This window comes from Paroedura picta, chromosome 2 (genome assembly GCF_049243985.1).
Source record: "Paroedura picta isolate Pp20150507F chromosome 2, Ppicta_v3.0, whole genome shotgun sequence".
NCBI lineage: Eukaryota > Metazoa > Chordata > Lepidosauria > Squamata > Gekkonidae > Paroedura > Paroedura picta.
Window position 1 is genome coordinate 82,230,124 of NC_135370.1, and position 26,233 is coordinate 82,256,356.

Sequence of the window (26,233 nt, forward strand, 5' to 3'; positions counted from 1 at the left end):
GATACTGGAGATCAAAATGCTAGCTTCCCCCACAGGATTAGGAGGCCATCTGATCAACCGTCTCTAATAAATCAGAGCCCAAGTGAGCAGGACCCCTGAAAACAATCCTTGTTGGTTATCTTATTCTTGGCTTCTGTGGTGTAGTGAACGTTGGACTAGTATCTGGGAGACCCAGCTTTGAATCCGTAGGAGTGCCACAGAAGCTCACTGGCTGACCTTGGGCCAGTCGTAGTTTCTCAGCCTCACAGAGGTGTTGTGAAGATGATGGAGGAGATGAGAATGATATAAGCTGCTCTGGGTCCCCAATGGAGAGAAAGGTGGGGGTACAAATGAGTTCCATAAATAATGAATAACTAAATAGTGTGCTTTTGTGTGATAACAGTGGTAAAGCAGCTGGGCAGAGTTAGCAAATTCATACAGAGAGAAGAAGAATTCCCACTCTCCACACCTCTCTGAGTGGTGCCTGAAGCATCAAACTCCAATGTCCCACCCTTCCATCCTTGCTGGAATTACAGAGATGAGCAGCTAGGGATGTTTATCTGAGAGTAGCAACTCATCTCAGGGAAAAGCAGTTGTCACAAATCCCGCCACACCCCTGTCAGCTGTTGTTCTTGTAGCAAATTTCAGACCCGCTTGATATCAGATGCTTGGCTCTGGGGAGGCGCTGCATGGAGCTCTTTGATTTCAACTCTGCTTTTAGCTCACAACGGACAATCAAAAATGGCTGTGTGCCCATCCACTGTACCATTAGGGAAGGTGGGATGCTGATATGATATGGAAGTTAGGCACAGAAGCACTGGCCTCCAATAACTTTCGACACAAGCCCTGGGGAATACATGTGGATTACAAGGTGAAAAGTAAAGAGGTGCTTTGGTGGGGTATTTTTGTACAGAGGAAATGACTCATGCTCTAGGCCAGAAGGGAAAGAAGCCTGAAGAATCCTATTATCTAAATTGTGACACATTGTTGAGCACAGATCCCTTGTTCTGCAATGTTAACAGCCTATAATGGCTGTTCATTCTAGCCAAGGACTTGCATCCACTCAGTTTCTACTAATTCTGAAGGAAAATTACATACATCTGCACGCACACATACAGACCTATTCATGTGTGTGTATGGATATCTAAACACAGTATCAACAAAGCCAGAGAGAGAGGAAAAGGAGAATGTGGAAATATTTTTACATGCCTAGGCAGAAGAAAAAAAATGTCCTGCAACTTGACAGGAACTAAAACCATTTTATATTAGTGCTTTAGGAAAGGTAAGGAGAGATTTTTTTCCAAATACACTGAAACTAATAAAAACTAAATCCATAAAAGATACTCAAAAGGAGATTGAAGCAAACATTTCAGTTTTCCTAATGACTATGTTGAATCTGCAGAGCTTTTATTCCAATCCCAGGTCAATTCAGTCTCCACTGAATGCGATTTCCATTTTGATTTTGTCCAATTTAAATTTTCCTTCTGCAACAAGCATGATGGATCCGGAGTGACCCTACCTTTTCCCTGCGATATCCTAGAGTGGATATAACCCTCAATATTTGAAAAATCGGCATGAGAAAGCATGCAGATCTTTGCTGGTTCCGAACTTGCTGGTGGGCGTCATTGTAAAAAAAACCCTGATTGGCCAAGTCTTCAGTTCAAAGGCTTCCTTGTTTCCAGGCTGCAGGCTTGCCTTAAAGGGGAAGCCTTAACCTCTCGGCAGAAGCTCTAGAAGCCCTAACTTCTCTTGGTAGAGATCTGCCTCTTGGTTTTTTTCTCCCTCCTCTGCTGTCTCCAATCCTCTCCCCCCTTCAAGAAAAGAAAGGGGCTCCAGCTGTGCTTGGCTCCACCCCCCGAGCTTTCCTAACCACGTGCAGAACACTTTTCTGTTTCAATGGGGGGGGGATTGAGGAAGACCAAATCAATCTGGATTCAGTAGGATCCACAATGAAATAAACAAAGTAAGAGCGATTTCTGTTTTCACTTGCAGCCCCAACTGCAGAGGTCTTTCTCGTCATTAGAATATAGAACTGTTTTAACTGTTGTAATGTTTTTATGTACTGTATATTTTGTAAACCAACCCAAGCCATTTTGCTGGGAAGGGTGGTCATATAAATTTAAATATAAATAAAAGGCAAAAAATGGCACGGTTCCTTTGTGAATTATACTACATATGCATATTGGTTCCTTTGTGAATTATACTACATATATGCATATTACATGATCTTTTCATAACCCTGGACTCCCACCTCTCAACACAGTCTAAATACAGAATCTCATTTGACTTATTTTACTTTACAGGCTGAAGGGAGCAGGAGTGGATTGTTTGCCAGTGGAATGGCACACACCAGACTGTCCTTAGACTGGCTCAAAAACTGTCCAGGCTGTGAGTGTAAGTCCTCATGGAAATACTGCAATGCTTCAAAACAAGACACTCCCATTGCATGTCACTAGAAAGGGAGCCTGAGGCCTGAGGTCAAGAGGCTCAACCACTGGTAAACTGATGTCCTGGTAATGATTAGTGACTATGAAATAAAAGAGGCCAAATGAATACCTCGGGGATGTGGTGGCTGAGGCAGTATCGTTTGTTGCAATGCAGACAGAGCTGTCCCAGGGTCATGACACTGGCTTTGCACTTTGGGAAACCACACGTGTTGTCGGCTTTCATTGCAGCAGAAATCAAAGCATCAAAGTCTTCCTCAGTTACATTTTCCGCTCTTGTTTTAACAGCAGCTTTTCCTAAAAACCAAGGGGGCACAGTTACCAAAATAAAATTACAGGAAAGAATTCAATACAGGGTTTTCTTATTATTATCCACATAAAGTGGCATAGCTGTGTCACTCCATTCCTCCCTGCTAAAGTCTATAACAATATATGGCCCTCATAGCCAGGAACAGCAAAACCAGAAGCCAAGATAACATTTATAACTGCAGATGTATGTAATGGCTACAGTCTAGCTTCACAGATGGATTGTTAAAGCCACGCAGAAACAAACAGCACCATTCAGAAGAGCATAAACCTAACACAGTCCTTGCCTAGTAGGTTGAAACATGACAAAATAAAAAGAACAAGGTTATTGTAAAGGATTCATACAAACGAAATGTGCGTGAAGGGTGGGAGTAGCATTATTTGGCTGCACAGAACTACCAGAAAGAGCCTCTTGTGGCGCAGAGTGGTAAGGCAGCTGTCTGAAAGCTTTGCCCATAAGGCTGGGAGTTCAATCCCAGCAGCCGGCTCAAGGTTGACTCAGCCTTCCATCCTTCCGAGGTCGGTAAAATGAGTACCCAGCTTGCTGGGGGGTAAACGGTAATGACTGGGGAAGGTACTGGCAAACCACCCCGTATTGAGTCTGCCATGAAAACGCTAGAGGGCGTCTCCCCAAGGGTCAGACATGACTCGGTGCTTGCACAGGGGATACCTTTACCTTTACCTAGAACTACCAGAGAAGTGAAGCTGTGGTGAGGCAAAAATATGACATTGGGTTAATTTTAGTCCTTCTGCCTACCAGCTTTCTAAAATAATGGGGTTAAAATTAGTGGGTTTATAAGTTGAATTATATTGTTGTTTATATTATATTGTAAGCCATCTTGAGTTCCTGTAAGATAGAAAGGCAGCTATACAGAGGCCTTTTCAGTCATTATATCTGCATGTACGAGGAACCCACTAACTACCTCATACATGAGGTCACCATGTTATATGAACAGTAAGGTAAAGGTATCCCCTGTGCAAGCACCGGGTCATGTCTGACCCTTGGGGTGATGCCCTCTAGCGTTTTCATGGCAGACTCAATACCTTGCCAGTGCCTTCCCCAGTCATTACCGTTTACCCCCCAGCAAGCTGGGTATGAACATGAATATTTTGCATGCATGTACAGCTTCACTATGCATGATTTGATCACTGGATTTTTCAAGAGTTCTCATTGCCCCATACTGAAGCTGTACATGCATGCAAAGATGCAAACCGCCCCTGTCCACACAACATGGCAACCATACAGTAGCAAGAAGCAGTTGTTAGACTTCCAGTATATCTGGATGCAATTGTCAGAAAGAGCTTGAGAGGCTGCAGGTGAACCGTGAGTTTCTAAAGCAGTCCTGGAAGTAGATCTGATCCCCTGTTATTGCTGAAGAGTGTCGAAGTGCCCCAGGGTGCATCTGCAGGAGTGTGTCAACATATGGTGGGATAACCAGTGAGGGGATGGCAATAAATTATCATCAGTCCTATTTATATGTATTTGAACAGAAAACCTTTGTAAAGGATGCAAAAAAGATAAAGCAACAGGAAGAAGCATATATACCTTTTGCTTCACTAGTGAGTTTCTTTTCAGCAATTTCTTGAAGATTAGCATTCAGTTCTTGATTTAGTTTTGCTCTTGCCTCTCGCTTATCCTTCTCTCTTTGCATTCGTTCCATGTGCACTGTTTTCAGATCCACTTTCCCCACACTTGTGCTGCTCTTTTTCTCATGGGAATGAATTTCCTTGGGAGGACTTTGAGAACTGTGAGGTGCCTGTTGTTCACGGGTCTCACCATCTCCCTGAGATAAGCTTGGGACAGCCACTCTCTTGTAAATGCTTATGTACCTCTCTTTACCTTCCCCAGTGCTTACATGCTGCAGTCCATATTCCTCAGCCCACTGGTGGACAAGCAGCCTGTCATGAGCATTTAATGATGGTGGGAAATCCAACTGTGTAGCACTACTCTTCAGAAAGTCCAATATCCTTGCTTTATGTTCATTTTCTTTCATTCTCATGTCCTGTGTTATGATCATGGCTGTGCTCTGCACAGAACTTTCTACTGGTCTCTGGCCAGTCTGTTTTACTGATTTTTCTTTTGGTTTCTCACCATCAGCCTTTGGAATAGGTGCAACAATGACTCTAGGCCTCTTTTCCTGGTCTGCAAGTCCTTGAGAGCTCTTGTGAGAATAGTTTTCTGGCACAATATCATCCAGGTATTCAAAAGCTGTGCGCACTTCTCCATGTTCACTCATATAGTCCACCAGCCGTTTTAGAAAATTATGACTGCCTGTGGTCCGAGAGTCACAGATCACTGCCACATGGCGACGGGCCCGGGTAATTGCAACATTTATTCTCTGGTCTTCGGCAAGGAATCCCACTTCACCTATGCATAAATTAAGAACAAACTCTCAGGCATTCAAAACCAACTTAAAGTACACTGGGTTTAATGGGATTATTACCAAGTAAACATACATAGGATTATAACCTTATTATTCTGTTCTTTCCCCAAATTCTCTGTGCATCACCTCAGAACTTTTAACAAGAAGTCTATAAATTTGGTTATTTTCTGATTTAAAGTTTTGTTACTATGATCAGACAAGCAATTTTTAATAGTTGCACAGCTTTATCTGATTACTCAGTCTCAATTATGGATCTGAATGGCAACAGAGTGATCCAAATCATTGTGATAAGCAGATGTCTAGATAAATCGAACTATCTCTTACATAAAGCTAGTCTGTAAGCAAAACGTTTGCGCTTTTATTGTCAGGTAAAAACTAGGCTGGGCATGGAAGAAGTCTAGTCTACTAGTATGGGAGTTCCCCCAAAATACCACAAAGCATGAAAAATCCACAGACAAGTGTTGACAAATTTTATTCTTACTAAACAAAAGCACAACTATATAGTGACCCACAGGTAAATATTCAACAAGGGAACTCAGAAATACGTAATCACATTGGGTCAATACATAGTTCAGAACTATACTGTGGTCCTATAGTCATCAGAATAAGAGCACATGACATTTGAGGTTTCCTAAAGTGCCACAATCTGTGCAAAATATATACCGTATTTGCCGGCGTATAAGGCGACTGGCGTATAAGACGACCCCCCAACATTTTCACTCAAAATATGGAGTTTGCCGCCGCCGTGAACCCAGTGGGGAGGGGAGCTGCCGCCGCTCGCCGCCGCTGTGAGCCCAGTGAGGGGGAGCTGACGCTGCCTGCCGCCCGCCGCCCACAGCCTGCTGTGAGCCCAGTGGGGGGGAGCCGCTCGCCGCCACTGTGAGCCCAGTGGGGGAGAGCTGCCGCCGCCGCTCGCCGCCGCCGCTCGCCCAGTGGGGGGGGAGCTACCGCCGCCGCTGCTCGCCGCCGCTGCTCGCCCAGTGGGGGGGAGCCGCTCGCCGCCGCTCGCCGCTCGCCGCCGCTCGCCGCCGCTCGCCGCCACTGTGAGCCCAGTGGGGGAGAGCTGCCGCCGCCCGCCATCGCCGTGAGCTCAGTGTCGGGGCAGAGCCGCCCGCCGCCCACCGCCGCATCCAGACTGAAGTGCACCCGGCGTATAAGACAGCCCCCCCACTTGGAGGCATGTTTCTGAGAGGGAAAAAGCCGTCTTATACGCCGGCAAATACGGTAATTCTAATGGAGTATGATTGAGGAATTGCAGAGTACACACAGGCCTACCACATCTGATCCCCATAACATAAGTTGGTAGATAATAGATTTAGAGACTAAACACATTTAGATGCTATTTTTGATTATTGAAATATCACCAGTCTGTATTCTACTTATTTTTTATTTTGGTATCCTGTAGTAGTCATAGCACCACTGATATTTACACTTACATGTTTCAATTCATTGTGGAAGTAAAAAATAATAAATATTCTAGATTCTAGCTTGCTTAAAAAAATTATTAAGCTATGCTGTATTCCCCCCCCCCCCCCCCAGTTTAAGTTTTGTAAACCATCCTGTGAAGATATCAGCAAAGAACTATATCCTGTGAGGAATTCAATACATCTTTTTAAAAATTATTCTTTCAACAATTTCTAAGGGTGCTTTTGCAAACTGTGAAATATAAGGTCCCCAATTAAATGGCTGATTAACACCTATTACAAATTTCAAATTGACAAAACAAATATTATTTCCCATAAAATAGAGGCTGATTTCAATTTTAATTGGCAAGGGTGACCTTTAATCGGTAGAGAATCTTCATTTTAAAAAGTATATTTAGGTTCTCATTGTAGGAAGGAATTTCAAGAGCCTGAAGATAAGCTTTCCCATACCACATTGTAACAGCTTTAGTTTCTTATATTGCAAACACACCTCTGAATATATTAAATGTTATGTTGCAATTTAGGTAATATGTAAACATATATTCAGATGTAATAGATTCATTTACTGATTGTCATATTATTATTATTACTAGTAATCGAGCCCGCTGTAATAAAAATACAGCGGGCCCTAGGCAAGGCAGCCCCCAGCAGTCGCATGCAGGGCGGCTGCCGGGGGCTCCCTGGCCGGCGGCCTGATGCCGCAGTTGCTCCCTTGGTGGCGGGCTCGCAGTTGCTCCCTTGGCAGCGAGCGAGCAATCGGAGGGCCCAATCGGCAGGTGCTTTGCGCCTGCCGATTGGGTCCTCCGATTGCCAGTCCGGAGGAAGGGGCCAATCGGCACCCTTCCTCATCACGGACTGAGCCCGCCCTAACTCCTCCCACTCTGCCCTTACCGAATTATTTAGTCCGCGGCACCCGCGCCGCCGCGGGTGGTTTTAAGATTATTATTATTATTATTGAGGTTGCTTGCTATATTAAAAAAGTAGGTGCTCAATCAACTACAATTCTTTTACTGATAGACAGCCCTACTTATGATATGGTTCTGCAGTGGTCACAATGTCACTGTACCTTCTAAGATATTCCATTTTATTTTTCACTAGAAGAAAGTACAGTCAAATGCACAAGAACCAGAAAATAAGGTTTGTGTGGCTTGCTGTAGTACATAAACCAGTGGTCCTCATTCTAGGCTCGAATCATTGCAAATTAGAGTGCTGAAAATGGAACAGCCATGATATTTTAAATGGGATGGTAAAGTTTATGTCTGCAATGACTCCGGGCAGAAAGCAATGTCAGCTCTATATTGTGCCAACAGTAACTATTTATTTATTTTATTTATTTAAATTTAAATTTATATACCGCCCTCCCCGAAGGCTCAGGAATCCTTACAGGAATCCTAACAAAGGAATCCTTAAACATCCCCCTCCAGTTATATTTTCATTGTTTTCAGTTGTTGACAAGAGTCTTAACTTTCATAAAGGGCAGACACAGATATAATCTATGCTATTTTAAACAGGAAATTAAACAGTGTGCACAAGCAAGTGCTTATAAATGATATAAGAGATATGAGACGTCACTAGAAGCTACTTCTGATCTCCAATTATTTTTCCAAGGATCTGTAATAACAGGTAGCAAATGCCAAGATGAGTCAGCTCAGCCCCCAGTAGGGGAGTGGGGAGAGAGCAGAGCCCCCCCCTGCTCCTGTGGCTACAGAAGAGACCAAAGAAAAAGAAAACAATAAAGCAAATCAAAGCGGAAAGATTTGTTCCCAACCGCTGTCCAAAGGGATACAACATTTTAGCATAAAAACCTGACTGGCTAATTCAACTGTATTTCTTGGCAATTCTTGCTTAAGAAGAATCACTTGGGAAATAGCTATTAAGAGTCAAGAGCCTTTCAGAATGCCAGAGCAATAATGTGCTGGAATTAATTTCCTTTGCCTCAGAATGCAAATGCATTAGAGCAAAGGGCTACTGCTTCAAAATCAGCCACAGCACTGGTGTTTATTCTTTGTCCAGTGCTCATGAAAATAGAAATTCAGAGCGTGCAACATCCTGCTGCTTTTACAGATAAGATGGTGTCAGCTGAAGCAAAGCTGCATGGTGTTCCCCTTAAGAACATCCCTTGGAAACAGACCAGCTGTTGACACAACATTTCTAAGGAGGACATCCCACAAATGTTTAAAATATTTGTACCCTGACAACCCACACAAAGGATACTCAAGGGTACTTAGAATCCCAGAATCACGGAGCTGGAAGGGGCCATACAGGCCATCTAGTCCAACCTCCTGCCCAATGCAGGATAAATCATCCAGGACAGTGGTCCCCAACCTTTTTTAGGCTGGGGACCGGCAGGGCAACTGCCCTGCCCGCGCATTTTGCATGCGAAAGTGCCGCGCATGCGCGATTTCGGTCGCGCATGGCACAATGCACGGGCGCTGCCCTGATTCCCTCTCCCCCCCCCTCCCGCAGTAAGAAGCTTCCCTGGCCACAAGCTTGCGGCCTGGGAAGTTTTTTACTGCGGGGGGGGGGGCGGGGAGAGGGAACCGCGGCCCGGCGCCATGGCCTTCGCGGCCTGCCACTGGGCCACGGCCTGCAGGTTGGGGACCACTGATCCATGATACGTATCTGTCCAGTCACTGCTTGAAGACTGCTGGTGAGTCCAGAACAATTCTGGAAATACAGCTTAAATAACTCAAAACCCCTACAAACCCTTTTACAAAACAGCAGCAGAAGCAACAGAAAGCAGCAGCAAGCAGGCTGAAATGACCACAAGTGACCAAGGGGGTTTTATGGAGTTTTTTAATGTATGTGAGCCGCAAGTCTTTGTAAAGCAGTGAGATATAAATCAAATTAATAATAATAATAATAATAATAATAATAATAATAATAATAATAATAAAATAATAATAATAATCTAGAACACTGCAGAGCACTTCTTATCATGCAACTACAGAATGGATTTTTAATCATTTCCATGGCATATATGCAACTTAGTAGGCTCTGACTGAGAAGCCACACAATGTGCCCCATTGAAGTGGTGATTTAGTCCTCCAGTCTCAGGCAATTTGCTTCATTTGCAGTTATAGCCCTTTTACCACTGCAGTCAAGAACAGCAAGGGACTCAATTTTTAGTCCTACATTACTACATGGCAGTCCCCAACCCCACCCCACCCCACCCCACCTGCTTCAATTTTGCTTTATAATTTTACTTGGCAGTGCAAAGCCTCATTGGTTAATCTTATCTGAGGCAGAGGACAGCAGCCCTCTCAACACACGTTCCCAGCAAAGGGGAAGTGACACCCACATAGGGGACATGTATGAACACCACAACCATATAGATGAAATCAGCTGTCTAGGGCTCTACATCTGGCATCTAGTTGGGAAAGAAGGTGTCAGTTGCTTGAGATGCGCGTAATTGGCCCTTTACACAGAGTTCTATCCAGTCCTGCACAATGGGACCGCACAATGGAGAAGCAGATCCCATGCTGCAGGAAGCCGATGTGAAGGAGACTAAGGGAGTACCAGCTGAAGCAACACACATTTGTCTCTCATTCACTTAACAGTACTGAAAATTCATTCCTTTTACCTACAACTATGTCTATTAGGGAACATTTAGGGCTGATCCCGCGTTGAGCAGGGGGTTGGACTAGATGGCCTTCCAACTCTATGATTCTATGATTTACCTTTTCTATTGGACCTTACAAATGAGAGGACAACTGCCTCCTTCTCTCTGCCCTGGAATCCATCCACGGATTTAATCTCCAGCTCTGGGTACTTTTGACTCAGGTGTTCTCTTAGCATGTCCACCTGAAAAACAAAGTCATTTCTGAAACAAAGAATGTGGGAGAAGCAAGAAAAAAACAATAAACATCATCTAGTCCTCCTCAAAATCTCAAATATTATAGGAATCAGAACTTCAGTCCAGAATATGTGGGAGTAGGGCACTCTTAGGTTTCTATTCCTAACTGGCAACTATGAGAGAAATGGAATCATCCCTTATTTACTAGAGGCCAGTGGGAGATGGAAAAGGTTGTGTAGACTGACTGACTAGCTTCCCAATAATCAGCACAGCCCATTTTAAACATGGTGATCTTACTGGAACTCTCTGAATTTGCCCTCTTATGCCTCCAGAAAGCACACAAGACTCCTGATGTATCCCACTATATTCAGGTTTATTAGCATGTCCTATCTCACGGGGAATCACACAAGGCCCATTAATCTTGAGATTATATACACATGGCTTAGGCCAACATCACAAAGAAGTGCACAAAGTTGTTGGCACAAATGAAAACAGCTGAAAATCAGTAATATACTAATGTTGGAACTTTAGACTTACAGTGAAGGCTTCTTCAATTTGAGGTAGAGAAGGACACCCTGACATTTGGATACTCCGCCTCCCGTAATCCCTGGAAGTGGGATGTTAGGTTATTTTCGTCCTGCTGCTAAGGAGAGGAGTATCTCCTTCTTCAGTTCAGAGATTTCTAGAGCTTTCCAAGGAAAACCATGAAACATGCTGTCATTTGTTGCTGCTAATAGGACTTAACCTGAATAGTAAACAGCTATGGGATGAGAACATTTCAGAGAAGAAACATTTAACAGGAATAGTAACAGCAGAAAAAAAGTTTAAGACAATTGAGACAAGAGGACCATCATTCACAAAGCAATCAGATCCTCCTGTATCAGGATGAGTCTAGGATGTCCTCTGCTGAATAGAAGGAACCTTCATACTAAGTCCAAAGTTCCTATGTGGAAAGGAGGACATCTTAACATTCTGGATGTTACAAAGCTTTCTCAAAGGTAAGAGGGCAACAATGTGTCTCAGTGTCTCTCCCATAACCTGCTGAAGGACTTGCCATTTGAAGGCTGTATTGGCCTCTGCATAAGAATCCATTTTGTAATGGCTTATGAAGGTTGCCCAGGTTAATGCTCTACACTTATCCAAAACTGATGGATTGGATTTGAAAGCTGCCACAGTGGCTGTGCTCTTGGTTGAGTGGGCTGCAATCATTCTCAAGGTTTAAGCTCTTGAGCTGAGTAGGCCAAGATATTATTACACTCTTTTGGAAATTTTCTGAGAGATGCTTTAGAAGAAGAGGGTTTTTGTACCCTGCTTTTTAACTACCTGAAGGAGTCTAAAAGCAGCTTACAATTGCCTACCCTTCCCCTCCCCACAACAGACACCCTATTGGGTAGATGAGGCTGAGAGAGTCCTGAGAGCTGTGACTGGCCCAAGGGCACCCAGCTGGCTGCACATGGAGGAGTGGGGAATCAAACCCAGTTCTCCAGATTAGAGACTTCCTCTCTTAACCACTACACCACTCTGTCTCTCAGGACATCTTTCTGCCCTTGTCTACCAAATGGTAAGCTAAAGGTAAAGGTAAAGGTATCCCCTATGCAAGCACCGGGTCATGTCTGACCATTGGGGTGACGCCCTCTAGCGTTTTCATGGCAGACTCAATACGGGGTGGTTTGCCAGTGCCTTCCCCAGTCATTACCATTTTACCCCCCAGCAAGCTCATTTTACTGACCTTGGAAGGATGGAAGCCTGAGTCAACCTTGAGCCGGCTGCTGGGATTAAACTCCCAGCCTCATGGGCAGACAGCTTCAAACAACATTTCTGCTGCCTTACCACCCTGTGCCACAAGAGGCTCTTAATGGTAAGCTACAAACAGTTAATTTGATTTCCTGACAGAAGCTCTTCTCACATCCAGGGTATGCCAGTGTGTCGTCCCCCCCCCCCCCCCCCCGCCTCCGGATTGGAAAAGAAGGACAGGAGATATACCTGAGAAATGCCTGAGACCTGTGGAATGCTGAATTTTACAGAATCAAAAATGGTATCAGCCATGAAGTCTAGTACTCTCTCTAGACAAGAGATAGCCAGTGAGCTTCATTAATAAACTGGGAGTTTCCCTCAGGAATCTGGAAAGCCACAAGATGAAGGCTTTAACCCTGAGGAAGGTGGTAGCTGAGACTCTGATGGCATAGACCATCACTTCATGAGCTCTGTTGTAAGGCCTCACTTTTTAAATCTGTAGAATCCTTTAAGCAGCTTTCACTCTCTTTAGGTAAGGCTATGCCTGAGGATGGAAAGTTGCAGAACCTTTAGGGCCCTGTACAGTAACCGTAGCAACTCATCATGAGAATACAGATGGTGAGACTGAGGGACTTGCTGAAGAGGCTCTTCATCTGAAAGTTCCCCTTCCTCCCTGTTTGACTCTGAGTGCTCAAAATTAGGATTGTAAATCTACCCCTCCAGCTGCAAAGACCTTGGAGATAAAGCACAGAAAGGTGGGGGAAAGTGTGGGGTTTTTTGCCATTTAGTAGGCCAAGTGAACTTTTTGGTGATCTGAGACTGGAATTCTTGCAGTAAAAAAGGCCAATAGGCAATTTGCAAAGAAGGGGGAAAAAAGAACCGAAGATGGCAGTAGTCCTGTCCCCGGGGGCAGGAGGAAAATGGCCTAGTATCCTGCCTCTGGGGATTGCGGGAGAAGGAATACCAATTGTCAGGATGTACTCCCCTGCTCAAACAAGAATGATTATTTTACCATTTATGTACCCCTGAGCACATCCTTATGCTAGGCTGATGAAGCCTTTTCTTCACTACCTTCTCACCTCCCTCCCCAAGGTGTGTAAAGTATAACTATGCTTGATTAATTTCACTAACTGCCAAAACAGATGCACCAAGAAGCAGGATCTCACTGGTCAGACCTAAGTACGAGGGTTAGGATCTCCATAGCAGTGCCCAAACTGGCACAACAGCAAGCTTAGCCCATTCAGATCAAGAAAACTGCTGCCTTCCATTGGTACACTGAATTTGTAATACGAGATATGCTGTAAAGGTTGTTTGTGCACTTGGCCTTTAATTTTAAAAAATCTCTGCAGGTCATGGCAGACGTACTTACCTGGAGGTTGTAAGGAGCAATGACAGCAATGTCTCTCGCTTTCACACCAGCTCCTACCAGAGCCTGTACATGCAAGCTGACAAGACGCACTTCACCTAGAAGGGGTGAATCAAACTTAGCAGTAATTCAAGACTGAGAAAAATCATGCAGAGTGTAAGTGGCTAGATTCGATAGCTAAAACACCCTATTTGACCAGTAGTGGGGAAAAGCATCTTTCCATTCCCTGGCTTAACTAAAATCGAGTATTTACATTCAACATATATCTTTAGACCATTCAGTAGAAAATGTCAAGAATACAGAAAGCCAAAGAAGTTGGAGGATATTTCACAAGTTATTTACCAGTTACATAATGTGAATGGAATGCATACGTAACCATTTCTCAGACTATGATTTGGGACCTTGTTGCTTGCTTTTGATTAATGTTAGTCAATGGCCTTGAATGACCATTTCATTCTACATTCTACAAATAACTTTTAATAAATAAAAGCAGGTGCAGCAGAGGGTATCATAGCTGCAGCTCAACCTGCTTCTGTGAATCCTGACTTGGTGAGGTGAGCTATGATCTGGGCATATGGTAAAACAGATGACTAATTTAGAACAAATGCTAATGCTTTGGGATTTTCTTCCAGATCCAATCCAGATCCAATTGCAGTCATGGAGTTTGAAGATTAACACTGAAATCACTAAAGTAACCCTTGCAACCCTAGATGATGAATTCAGCATACAGTTCCATATTTACTCTTCTACCACTGAAATAATTCAGACTGGGAAGTCAAATGCTTGTGCATCCAACTCCTTGCACTGATCTAAAACAAAAAACGGACATTTTATTTATTAAAAGTTCTATCCAGTTCAGTTTGGGGGTTCAGGACATTTAACCTAGCAGCTAAGCAGGGCAGTCTGCCCATCAGCTGTTAGGTTTAAATGGCTGTGAGTCATTTAAACAGTTAATTGCACCCAACGGGGGAGGGAGCAAAATTGATTGGTGAAATGGCTGTAAGTCATTTCAGTGGTCTGTTTTACTTCCTCCACTTCTAAGTGGGGAGAAATGAAACTGGGCAGTCAAATGGTTGCCAGCCATTTCAGTGCTCTGTTTGGCTTCCCACTGCTTCAAAGTGTGCGGGTAGCGGATGGTTTAAATGGCTGCCATCCATTTAAATCTAGTGCTGAGCCGGCAGCTATTTCAGCGATCTATTTAATTTTCCACGCTTCTAAGTGACAAGAAGTGAAATGGACTGGCCTGAAACGGCCAGTTCATTTGGGGGTATTTTGTTCAGGAGTTTGAGTCAGAAGTCTAATTGAATTGAAATTTTCCAATTCATGTCCATCTCTAATCTGGATACTGATTTCACATTCCATCCCACATGGAAGTACCTTCTGTCTAGACAGGGAACTTGTTAATCACATATATGATGAGAAGTTGCCCCAACTTACTCTGCCATCTACAAAAAGTCAAGCCTTTCTTTATAAACTCTTGTTTTCACTTCAGATTATATTTCTATATTTCTTCTTCTAAGTGAGGCTTTCTAATTTTTAGATGTGATTTCTCATGTACTTTTCCCTTGTGATAATGCAGAAAATTCAAGCCTTTCCACCAATAACTGCCTTTCTCTCCCCATTACCTTTTTGTTGTTAGCAAAATCTAATATTCCAAAAAGAATATTGCTCGTGATCTCCAGTCATGCCTGAAACTGTTCTGTTTATTTAGGACAGAGACAGAGACAAAATGTTGCTAGGCTGATCGGTAACTGTAAGGTTCAGAGCTCAGGGCTCTGGCTTTCTGTCCTTGTTCTTTATGCCATTAGCATGGTCAAGCACTTGCTGTCCCATTAGCTGCAGGGATTTTTTTTTTTTGTATAGGAAAAGATATGACAAAGTGTCATGCACTGAGGCAATTAAAGTTAAAGCTCTTTTAAAACGATGCAGTATCACAAACGTGTGGAAAATTGGGGTTGACTTTTTTGTGTTGACCACTCATAGCTCTGCTGTTGATGGTAGAGCCTGTGTTGCAATTCAAAAAAGCTATTTAAAGCTTTTTCATTCATCTTTCTATTGAACCCCCATTGCTCTACTTGAAAGTAAAGGGTATCCTTTCTTAGACCAGCAGATTGGATTAGGTATGCTTTCAGCCCTGAGATAGCTACTCCTTTCTCATCACCATTGCTATTCAGAAAATGCAGGTTCTTTATACAAAATCTTGTAGAGTGTCAATGAACACTGCCCAGTGAAGTGAAATTTTCATGTCAAATGGGGGCTTTTATCAACGATGAATAATGGATAATGGTCCAGGACAAAACTGTACTGTCTTTTGCAAGGATGGAGGAAACAATAATAATGAACCAGAAGGCTGCAGTTGTTAGTGGCTTATGGTCAATATAATTTTAATGGTTACCACAAAATAAGGTGAGTGCCAAATACAGCTTATTTATTTATTTATACTTGGATTTATATCCCGCCTCTCACAATTTTTGTTGCCTCAAGGTGGCTACCAATTAAAACCATAAACAATTGCCCCATAAAAAACCCATTAAAACAGTAACCCACAAGATGGCGGAAACAAACTACCCCAATACAATCTACTACAAAAAGGCCCTGGCCCTGGTTGAGGCCAGGCAGATTTCCTGGGGGCCTGGGACAACCAACAGATTCCTACCCACAGAGTGCAGAGCCCTGCGGGGGGGGGGGGAGCATAAACAGCTTAATGGATACAATGTTATTACTGAGATGTTGTCAAACAAAATGTGCAATTTAGTCATGTGTGTTGAAAAAAAAATGCACTCCTTTTTGTCACCCTTATTTTAAAAATGTAAGATTCTTAGTTGTCTACAAGTCAAACAATTATTCTTTACAGAACATCCATCCATCAATTCTGTAATAGAACATACATCCACCCCATTTTTTACAGCTAGCTGGGAGAGGAACTTTGGGAACATCTCCATCAACTGAATAGCATTTGGTGTGATTTTCTGCTCCCCTTCTTGTTTGTAGGTATATAATTATGGGTGTAGCTACAGGCACAAGGCCCAAACGACATTATGCCCTTGGCTTTCAGCCTGTAGCCTTGAGCAAACCCATGGATCCAGATCCAGGTATATTGTATTTTGAGTATTTTTTCTTGTTTATTGAAATTATATTTCTATAAAGCAATCTGAGTCTCTATTGGGCACTTTGTCCAACGAGCTCAGGGTGTTATGCAAAATTTTCTCTTCTACCATTTTACACTCATAAAACTGTGAAAACAAATTAGTTTAACAGCAAAACATTTCATTTTTTGTATTCTAAGAAAATGTAAAATTAACTTGCTAAATACTTGAACTTTCTTTCAAATATTTCTATTCATCTCTGTGTGCTTGAGAAGGATTACAATAATAGTTTAAAAATGAATCAACATGACAAACACAAAGCTACAGGAACATCACCACCAAATGGATAACAGTCTAGAGCTATTCAAGAAATCTAACTAATTACAATCATAAACTCTTCAAAAAAACAGGTTGGCTCTAGGCATATGCACAGAAAACATATTTGGTACTTTTTGGATTTGGCCCAATCCAAAACACCGAAATCACCAAGAAGTTTAAACTGGTTAATTCATGATTCAGAAACCACTGATTTAGCCGGTTTACAGGGATTCGGGTACTTTTTGGCTTATGCAAATCGAATCACCCATCCTACTTGGCTCTATACCACTTTCTAAAGTCCAGAGGTGGGATGTATGACTGAATGCCCTATGGAGGCTCTCTCAACAATACTGGGCAATCCATAAAAAGATCCTGTGCTGTGCTATAAATGTTCCTATATTAAAGAAAATGAAGAAGGGCTCTCAAAACCGAAATAGCACCACCTTCTAAGATATGTGATATCTAGAAAAGGTTTTTTCTGACACACATGAGATGCACTCTCTGTGCAGAGTAAAACAGTAGCTGAGAGTGGTGTTCCTAGATATCACATATCTTAGAAGTTGGTGCTCCAAAAAGAAATATTATACCAGTGTTTGTTGGGGCTACACCTAACAGATTTCCCTTGACCACACAGCTATACTTTATAATTGGTCTTAGGTAAGAGTGTATTATTCAATAATATTGACCACTGAGGAAGAAACACATTTGGTCTCTTCATGTGCAGATAGATCTGTAGTTTAATATGGTTTTTACTTTGTTTTTAACCTAATGGTGTACTTTAATAAATAATTGTTTAAATTTTATATTGTTTTACAGCTCAACTTTTGAGCTCCTAACTTTGTTAAGTTTGGGTTTTTGTTCCCTTTTTTGTTTTGTATTGGGCTTGCCACAGCATTGATAAAGCTATTCTGACCAGGCAGTAATATCAGGGCTCTCTCAGCCTCACCTACCTCACAGGGTAGCTGTGAGAGGAAAGGGAAGGCGAATGTAAGCCGCCATGAGACTCCTTTGGGTAGAGAAAAAGCGGCATATAAGAACCAACTCTTCTTCTTTATTTAGAAGAAAGCTGGTGTTTTGTGCCCCACTTTTCACTACCCGAAAGAACCTCAAAATGTTTTACAATCACCTCCCCTTCCTTTCCCCACAACTGACATCCTGTGAGGTAGGTGAGGCTGAGAGAGCTCTGAGAAAACTGTGACTGGCAATGGGGAATCAAACCCGTTTCTGCAGATTACAGGCCGCCACTCTTAACCACTACACCATGCTGGCTACATCAGAAAGCCAACAGATATGGTGATAACTGTACTTCTAGGAGAGGGCTACAACCTGTAGGCAGCAACAGAGAATGCCAGCCTCACATACCTCAGTAAAGGTCCTCTGAGCATGGTCCTACTAGCTAACCTCAGAGCCTGGCCAAGTTCACATTAGGAGATGTGGTCCATTAGGTACTTTGCACTCAAGCAAAGAGTTTTAAATGTCAAAAACAGATCAGAAACAAACTGAGAGCCATAACAGATTCCAATATCTGGGAGTGGGTACATTCTTAGCAGACAAAAAAAAAATACCTTCATTCCCTTTAGATTGTTCATCTTCCACCTCAAGTTCAAATAAACCACAGCCAGCTGTATCTATAAGTAGCAATGGAATACTAGTTTCTTCAGTAGAAGCCACTCCAGGCAGATCCCTGACAAATTATTAGAAAGAAAAAGAATTTAACATCACTTAAGTAGTGCTTCTGCTTTTTAAACCCTGCTAGAGTTTGATTATGAATGATCTACAAACCTTCAGAACCCAAACCAAAGTTTAGCAAAATCACTAACTCTGTGGGCTCCATGAAAATCTTTCATTATTCACTAACATGGAACCTCCTATCTCTGTACAGTCTGTAGTGGCCTGGTAATGCCACTAGGCCCACTGTAAGGAGAAAAGACCAGAGTCTGAGATTAGAAGCTGCCATAGAGTCCACTTCAACACATGCTTGGTCACTGCTGCTCTGGGGTAAGATCTGAAGGTCCACACTCTGTAGCTTGGAAGTATATATCATGTTCTACACAGAAATAATAGCAATACAGATATCCTTCTGCCCAGCAGCATCACGTCACTGGTACTTAATTTTACTGACCCTTCCAGTGTGCATGCCCCACCCGTTGACAGGAAATATGTCTGTACTGGAAACAGAGACTTGAAATGGCATTATATATATTGATGTACAATATTCAACTGAGATTACAGAATTAATATTCAGAGTTCTTTGTTCATACAAGTTACTGTGCAAGTGCTAAATCCTGATGTACTAAGTTAAAGAGTTAATTTTTTTCATCTCTCCTAATCTAGGCTTGCTACATTTGTAGCAAGAAACCATAAAATGTCTTCTAGTCTTCTTGCAGTATCAGCTCTTTGGTGGGCTCTGTTGGGCAGTCCACTCTAAGCCTGGCTGCCCAGCTGAGCTCCAGCCAAGTCTGTGGGGGAAGTCACCCTACAGGATTGGTGCCTAGGTGGGCTCTGCTGAGCAGTCCTATTCAAACTGGACTGCACACAGAGTCCTTGTCAGGTCTCCAGGTAGAGTTCTCTCTGCAGGATTGGCCACCAGCTCTTTTGGGAAGTCTGGTTGAAAGGAACCGCCTAAAGAGTGCCATTTGAGCTGCCTCTCAGCTGTTTTTATTGGTTTTGCCTCAGCTTTTTTTAACTGGCATTTTTCAGTTTGGGACGATTGGACCCCAAAAAAGGGGGGGACGATTGGACCCCAAAAAGGGGGGGGATTTCCAAAAATTGCACAGCTTTTTCTGCATCTATGAGGACTTCTATGAGGGCCACATGTTAAAATATTCATGTCCTCTTCAGACTACCTCAGGTCACCTGAGAGGAACATGCACTAACATCTTTGGGCTCCAGTTTTCCTTCAGTAACAAAGTAGTCTTCAAAACTTCTCTGTATAAAGATAATACAATTCTCAATAATTTCTTGTACTAAGCAAAATACATCAAATGGGAATTTGAATCTCATTTCAATAATTGTCAGGCTTCTATCAGGTAGCTGCTTGTACTTTTAACAACTCAGAGGCAAACAAAGTGCCCTTTGATGTATTACAAGGGACAATGTTTTGACAGCTGTGATATTAGAAAAAGGCATAACACACAGTCCTGGTTACCTCAAACAACATGCTTTTTAAACAGTACTTGATCTAAAGAAGCCACATTCAAACCTACTTTTGTGGGGAAAGGCTTTAATCAGGGATCTTTAATCAGGGAGAGCCAGTTTGGTGTAGTGGTTAGGAGTGAAGACTTCTAATCTGGTGAGCTGGGTTTGATTCTGCACTCCCCCACATGCAGCCAGCTGGGTGACCCTGGGCTCGCCACAGCACTGATAAAACTGTTCCGACCGGGTCGGGAAAAGCGGCATATAAGAACCAACTCTTCTTCTTCATGTGACTATGTTCATGAGACTTATATTCATTTGTTATTTGAATGTTAAGAAAAATAGCCAGTTTGAGTTGTTTATGGTCACATAAACAATTAAACTGTTGCTGACCCGGAAACAGAAATCAGAATTCCCAAATGTACACATAAAGGCCAGTTTGGATATCTCCGCTTGTACAGCTCTCAAAGCCAAAGTTAGGAGCTGAAATTTGCACAATGAAATCCAGCAGACAGAAAAAACATTTTCCACTGAGGGTAAAAGAATCACACAGAAGTATAGGTTGGGGGGCACCTGGCCATAGTGCGTGTGAAAAAGATCTTGGGGTTGTAATCTATCATAAACTGAGCATGAGTCATCTTTGTGAACTGGTCATGTGGTCTGCTGAATGCTGGCCAAACAGACATACAATCTTGTTTTACAATCTGAGCTACTAAAAATGTTTTGGGCAAATGCTACTAAGCATTACAAGCAAGACATATTAATGTTTTTTTTTAAAGAGAATTGTGAGCTTCAGCAACACCACTATTCTGGATTACAGGGCTCCCTTCTCCATTTATTTTTTAATAGTCAATTTTATTCAAATGATCCTGAGCTGCAAAGTTCACTTAATTATCACCTCTTCAAAACACTGCCTAATTAAATCATGTCATTTTGAAATGGAAATTGCCTGTCTTTCCCAGAAGCATTTCAAATGAAAATGGAGTCCTGAGTAACTGCAAAGGAGTTGGGAGTATTTTGCTAGGATTTTTCTTTTAAACCTGCACTCTCTTGGGGCTCTGCTGTTCCACCTGTCTTCTTCAAGCATAAAAAGATATCATTAAGATTCTTCTGAGTGTGCTCCTGGAGGGCAGTGAGTGTCCTTGGACTTTTTTGCAAATCTCAGTAACAGTCTTAATTTGAGCGATTTTGGCAACAACACTTCTGAAGATAATTAGCTGCATGAATCTTCCAGTGGAAAGAAGAGTCACGCTATTTCCTGAGGAGAACATGCTGGTGAATCTCTTGCATCCATTTAAAAACCAAGCCTTCCTGCTGCTACTCCACACTTAAACATGGGATGTGTCAGTATTCTGGTCACCAGTATTCTGGAAGCAACACCCCAGGAGCCGAGCTCCCTGTCCCAGACGCATGCAAACCGGCTGTGATTATTTGCCTGCTCTGAAAAGACACTCTGCTTACATTTGTCCATAACATTCTTGTATTGCATGTCCTCACACTAAAAACAAGGACCAAGACCAAATCACAAGGGGCTGCACTATGGAAGCCCTTATTGGAACAACCACCATTTGGAGGAAAGGTCCACATTTTTTCCTTCTTCAAATTACGCATTCCATCTATTTTTCTGGGGTCATCCTACTACTCAGGTGTCCAACTGTGAGTGTAAACTGGGCAAAGTTTTTGACTCTCCCCTATCCTTTTCTCCTCCTTTCCGGACTACGGATGAAACACTGGCACTTTCATCACTGTCTATTCCTTTCGCTCTTTTAATGTTGATCTTACTTTGATGGTTATGTATTAATTTAGGATCATCAACATACATGATTGAATAAGCAAAAAAAGACAGGGTCTAGGTTTGGATTGTGTGAAATACACAGGGAAGACGAGGAGGCAGGGTAAAGGGGGGGACACTCTGGTATGGGGTCAAGGACTCAAACATCCCAGAAACTAAAAATGGAAGGGGTGAAAAGTATGACAGAGAGGTGGCCTAGTGGGGGTTTTCTGGGACAGAATTCGAGGTGTAGGGAACAAGAAGAGTGAACAGTTGCTTCTTCCATTTCTCCTCTCACCATCTGAATAATCCAGTAGGCTGTCAACCATTAGCTCATATTTGGAAGATTATATACAATCCTTTATGTAAACTTTTTTTCAACTGTCTTTGAACATTGTCTTTTGTGGTTTTGCCTGCATGCCCTCAAAAGTCTTCTCTTTTGTGCACAGGTTACTTGTTGGTGATTTCTGCTTAGCCTTTCAATATTCCATTACATTTCTTGTTCAGTTACAATACCTGAGCTGCAGAGCAGCCCACAACCTGCTGCTTAAGAAATAAGGGCTATACCTAGCATATTTCTGAGGCTTTTTCTCTTTGACGGGCTGCTGTCAGTTCCATTTTGTATTCTGAAAACAACTTCACTACACTCCGACACAAACAGTAAAACCTCCTTTGGGAAGCAGTGTCCCAAATTCACAGGAAATGCTCAAGGCATAAGAAAAGCTGTTAGGACAGCAAGATGGTTTTTGCTACATCATAAGTTTCCTTAGAACGTGTGCTTCTAAGCACGGTATTTTTCTCTAGCTTCATGAATAGTTATTATGAAGGATGAGTTCTCAGCACATTCCAAATCTACCCAGATGTGAACCTTCTAAATGAACCCATGCTTTGTATCTTGGCAATCAGAAGAAACAAAATAAAGAGTCAGCAAATCAGGGACTTAAGGTATTCCGATTGTTGCAATTTTGATAACACTAAAGGCAAATTAATTTCAAACAGTATGAAGCAGAAACTTCCAAAACTCATGAGCAGCCCTTAGCCTTGCACTAAAAGAAAAGTACACTCTTGTTCCTGCTTCATGGCCTCGAGCAGAACAGTCGTTCAATGGCAGTCAGCTAGAGTTTCCATGTACAAATTTGAATGTGTGACAGCAGCCTTTTGTCTTATTTTGGTGGCTATTTATGCTGTACCTAATGAATCTCATGCCTTATCCTGTCTCTGGTTCATCGTTTAAAGCAGCAGTATCTCAAAATATGTGTATCTTTCACTAGATCTCTTTTCAATATTAGATATAACCATGCATAGTCCCATATCCTGTTCTTTTCAGGGTTTTCTTTTTTTAGTATTTAAACTGATTCTGTGAACAGCCATCTTTTAATCAGCTTTCCTAGATACTTTGCTCCTTCTTTCCTCCTTCCGCTTCCTGTACTCGAGAATTGTCTCTTCCTGGCCCCTTTAAAGCAGTTTTTCAGCCAAATGTTAATTCTAGGAGCAGGGACTTGTGAAGAACTTAGAGGGGGGGAGGGCTGCTGGTTTCTTCTTCCTCATCATTTTCCTCCCTTTTGCCCTCTTGCCACCATGTTGCCTTTATCTCCCTTACCCCGTCCTCCTCCTCCTCACCTATCTCCCTTCATTCTCCTAACCCCTCTCTGTCTTTCTCTTCTTGTCCTCCTAATGCTTCATTTCTATCCCTTGCTCTGCTGCCCTTGTCCTCATCCTTGCCTCTCCCAAAACTTTGCCCCTGCTGCAGATATATTTATGGAGCTGCTAGGCAACTACCAAGATGACAGCTAAGATCTCATAGTACAATGTTGTGAGATTTCATTTTCATGTCAGTACAGCAGTTAAAAAAAAACCCTCCCCTTTTAAAAACTTGCCAGATTTTGCATGCAATAACTGAAATAACTCCTGTCTGTGTATGACCTAGAATTTTTGATCCATGCTTTGAGGCCATGTTCAGAAGCATTTCTGCTTAGTGATGACCTGGTGCAATGTACTTGAAGAAAGTGGGCTCTAGTCCACAAAAGTTCATGCTGGAATACAATCTTGTTAGTTTCTGAAGGTGGCACAAGACTCCTGCTGATTTTTTTTAGTGTAAAAGACTTACACAGCTATCCTAGAATCTGTTGTTTTTGTGGTAGTATCTCTCTTTCACTATTTGGGAGAACAAAGTTCGAGTCCAAACAAAGTTTGATTTAAGGTGTGAGCTTTTGCATGCATGCACACTTCCTTGGACATATTTTTAACAAGCACAGAAGAATCCCACCTACAATGTTTTACTTAGCATTGAGATCACCTTATAAAACAATAACGCTATAAAAAGGGGTCCACATTGAACAGGTGCACTGATTCATCACATAGTCACCTCTGGAACTGGCTCTACCACTAAAGGAGTTACTCTTTCCTAGAGGAAGTTATACTTCAATTAAGGTCAAATGAGAGAATATACAGCACTATCTATGCCTGCTCCTGCCATTTGCAAGCATCAGCTGGAAAAAATTTCTTTGGTTTCTTGACACTGCCATTTAAATAGTCTTTTTCTTTTTAGCAAAGAGTGCAAGACAGGTGTTAATCCATTGCTTTCAAAGGAGGAAAAGGAACAAATGCAAGAATAATAAGGCTGGGAGCTGCTCTAAAGGGAAATGTGGCTGCAACAGAAACAGAGCAGCTGCTGGCATAATCCAGCACTATTAATTACTCCTGGGAAAAAGAAGGATTCCCTATGAACTAAGGAATGCACATAAATATTAACATAAACATAACATAAATATTAACACTTTCATTGCTACACATAGGAAATGCTGAGTCAATAGTACGGAAAGGATAATAAAGGAAGGAAGTTACCGCATTGTTATTTATGACCTTCCTTCCTTAACATGTAAAACAAGCCTATGACCCATTATGCACGGCGGCAGCTACTCCATGCTGCCACCATGCCGTTCCCCATTTACACATGGAGGCGTAGCCCATGCACGTTTTGAGCTGGAGCCAGGAGGCCTGGGACGCTGCCGGCCAAGGTAATCGGCAGCGGCTGGGAGGGAGGTGGGGAGGGGCCGGGGTGAGTGGGGGGGCCAGGCCCCCTCCATATGCTCTGGCAGGGCAGGGGGTTGCCCCTGCCAGCTCCAGGGCTCTGCGGAGCCCGCAGGGGCGTGCAGTGTCCCTACAGCATTCCCAGATTATGGGTAAAAAACAAACAACTGGTTTACAGCACCTACATTTGGGCATCACACCGTAGATCAGGGCCAGGCAGGCTGAAAGGCCCAGCGCTGTTAATTATGCACAGCCCCGGCCCACCCCAGCTCTTGCTGCCACCCAGCATAACCAGGAAGCTGCGGAATTTCCCGCGTTTACTTACTTAACGTGGGCCTTCCATAGCCCTGGGCCGGGACACGCCCATGCTGGCGGCGGTGGCGGCAAGCGTTATCGGGGATTTTCCCCAAAGCCCTGCCGCCACCAGAGCGGGCGTTCTAGCCCGTGCATAATGGGTCTATGTCGTAATACATTATGAAGAGTTTTCTACTCATATGCAGTTAAATGCTCTTCAGTTTTCAGTCTGCCTAAAAACTTAAGCCTATTTTGTTTTGAATGTTTCCATTCATCAGTATTTTATCAAGTTTCTTGTGCTCTTAAAAGCAGATTATAATTAAGTTTAAGGTATGCATACCATCCAATATTTTTGTCCAGAGCAGGTCCAAATATGAAGACTAGAAAGAGTATAGGGGAAATAAAATAACCAACCTACATTTCTTTATTATTAATGCTACTCCGCCTCCTTTCATACATAAAGAGCAATTGGATATTGCTTGCTGTGATCACTGCAATTAAAAAGCTAGCCAAAGGCAAGCAACCAGACCCCTAGGGGAAAAGCCTTTGTTGTATTCTGACATCACAAATAGTTTGAGTCTGGTTTATTCTCTGCTTCATACTTTCCTTCCCCCTTCACTCCTCACCTCATGCAAAAAGCCAAGAATGAATATTTCCTGATTTAAGAAAATCTTTGCTCTAACCTCAACTGTTGTAAAATCTGAAGTTAGCCATTTCAACAAACATGGGTTGCCTCTTGATCATAAATCGGGGTTCTAAACCAGGAGTGATTGTAATCAGCATTCCCAGATTATGGGTAAAAAACAAACAACTGGTTTACAGCATCTAAATTTGGTCATCACAACAACAAATGGAGGTTAATCTGAAGACATTCAGAACTGGGAACTGATTTGCATGAAGTGAAAAGGGAAGGAATGGATAAAGATTGCATAAACCTAAGAATAATCCAGGAGCATAATAAACTGGCTCAGTTCAGATCCCACAATTTGCCATGTTTTTTTCACAGCAGTGGTTAGGATTTAAACATCCTTAACTATTCGTTTGGTTTTAGGGCATATCTAGTCAAACAAACAACCCTCTTTCCAGGGCATGAGAAATCACAGAGCTGAGCAAAGTGCTGATTTGCACAAGGTGGCATACCATCTTTGACATTGGACTTGTGTGAA

The 26,233-nt window shown here is 42.6% G+C and overlaps 1 protein-coding gene across 3 annotated transcripts in view; it reads right to left on the reverse strand.

Annotated features, from left to right (window-relative positions):
* IGHMBP2 (immunoglobulin mu DNA binding protein 2) overlaps positions 1-26,233 on the reverse strand; it is a 92,797-nt gene that overhangs the window by 8,440 nt on the left and 58,124 nt on the right. For all 3 annotated transcript variants that reach the window (XM_077321265.1, XM_077321264.1, XM_077321267.1), the window contains 5 exons: positions 18,403-18,521; positions 13,437-13,531; positions 10,218-10,341; positions 4,276-5,097; positions 2,536-2,720 (listed from right to left, as the gene is read on the reverse strand). In XM_077321265.1, coding sequence (XP_077177380.1) covers positions 2,536-2,720; positions 4,276-5,097; positions 10,218-10,341; positions 13,437-13,531; positions 18,403-18,521 — 1,345 coding nt within the window. The remainder of the gene's footprint in view (positions 1-2,535; positions 2,721-4,275; positions 5,098-10,217; positions 10,342-13,436; positions 13,532-18,402; positions 18,522-26,233) is intronic.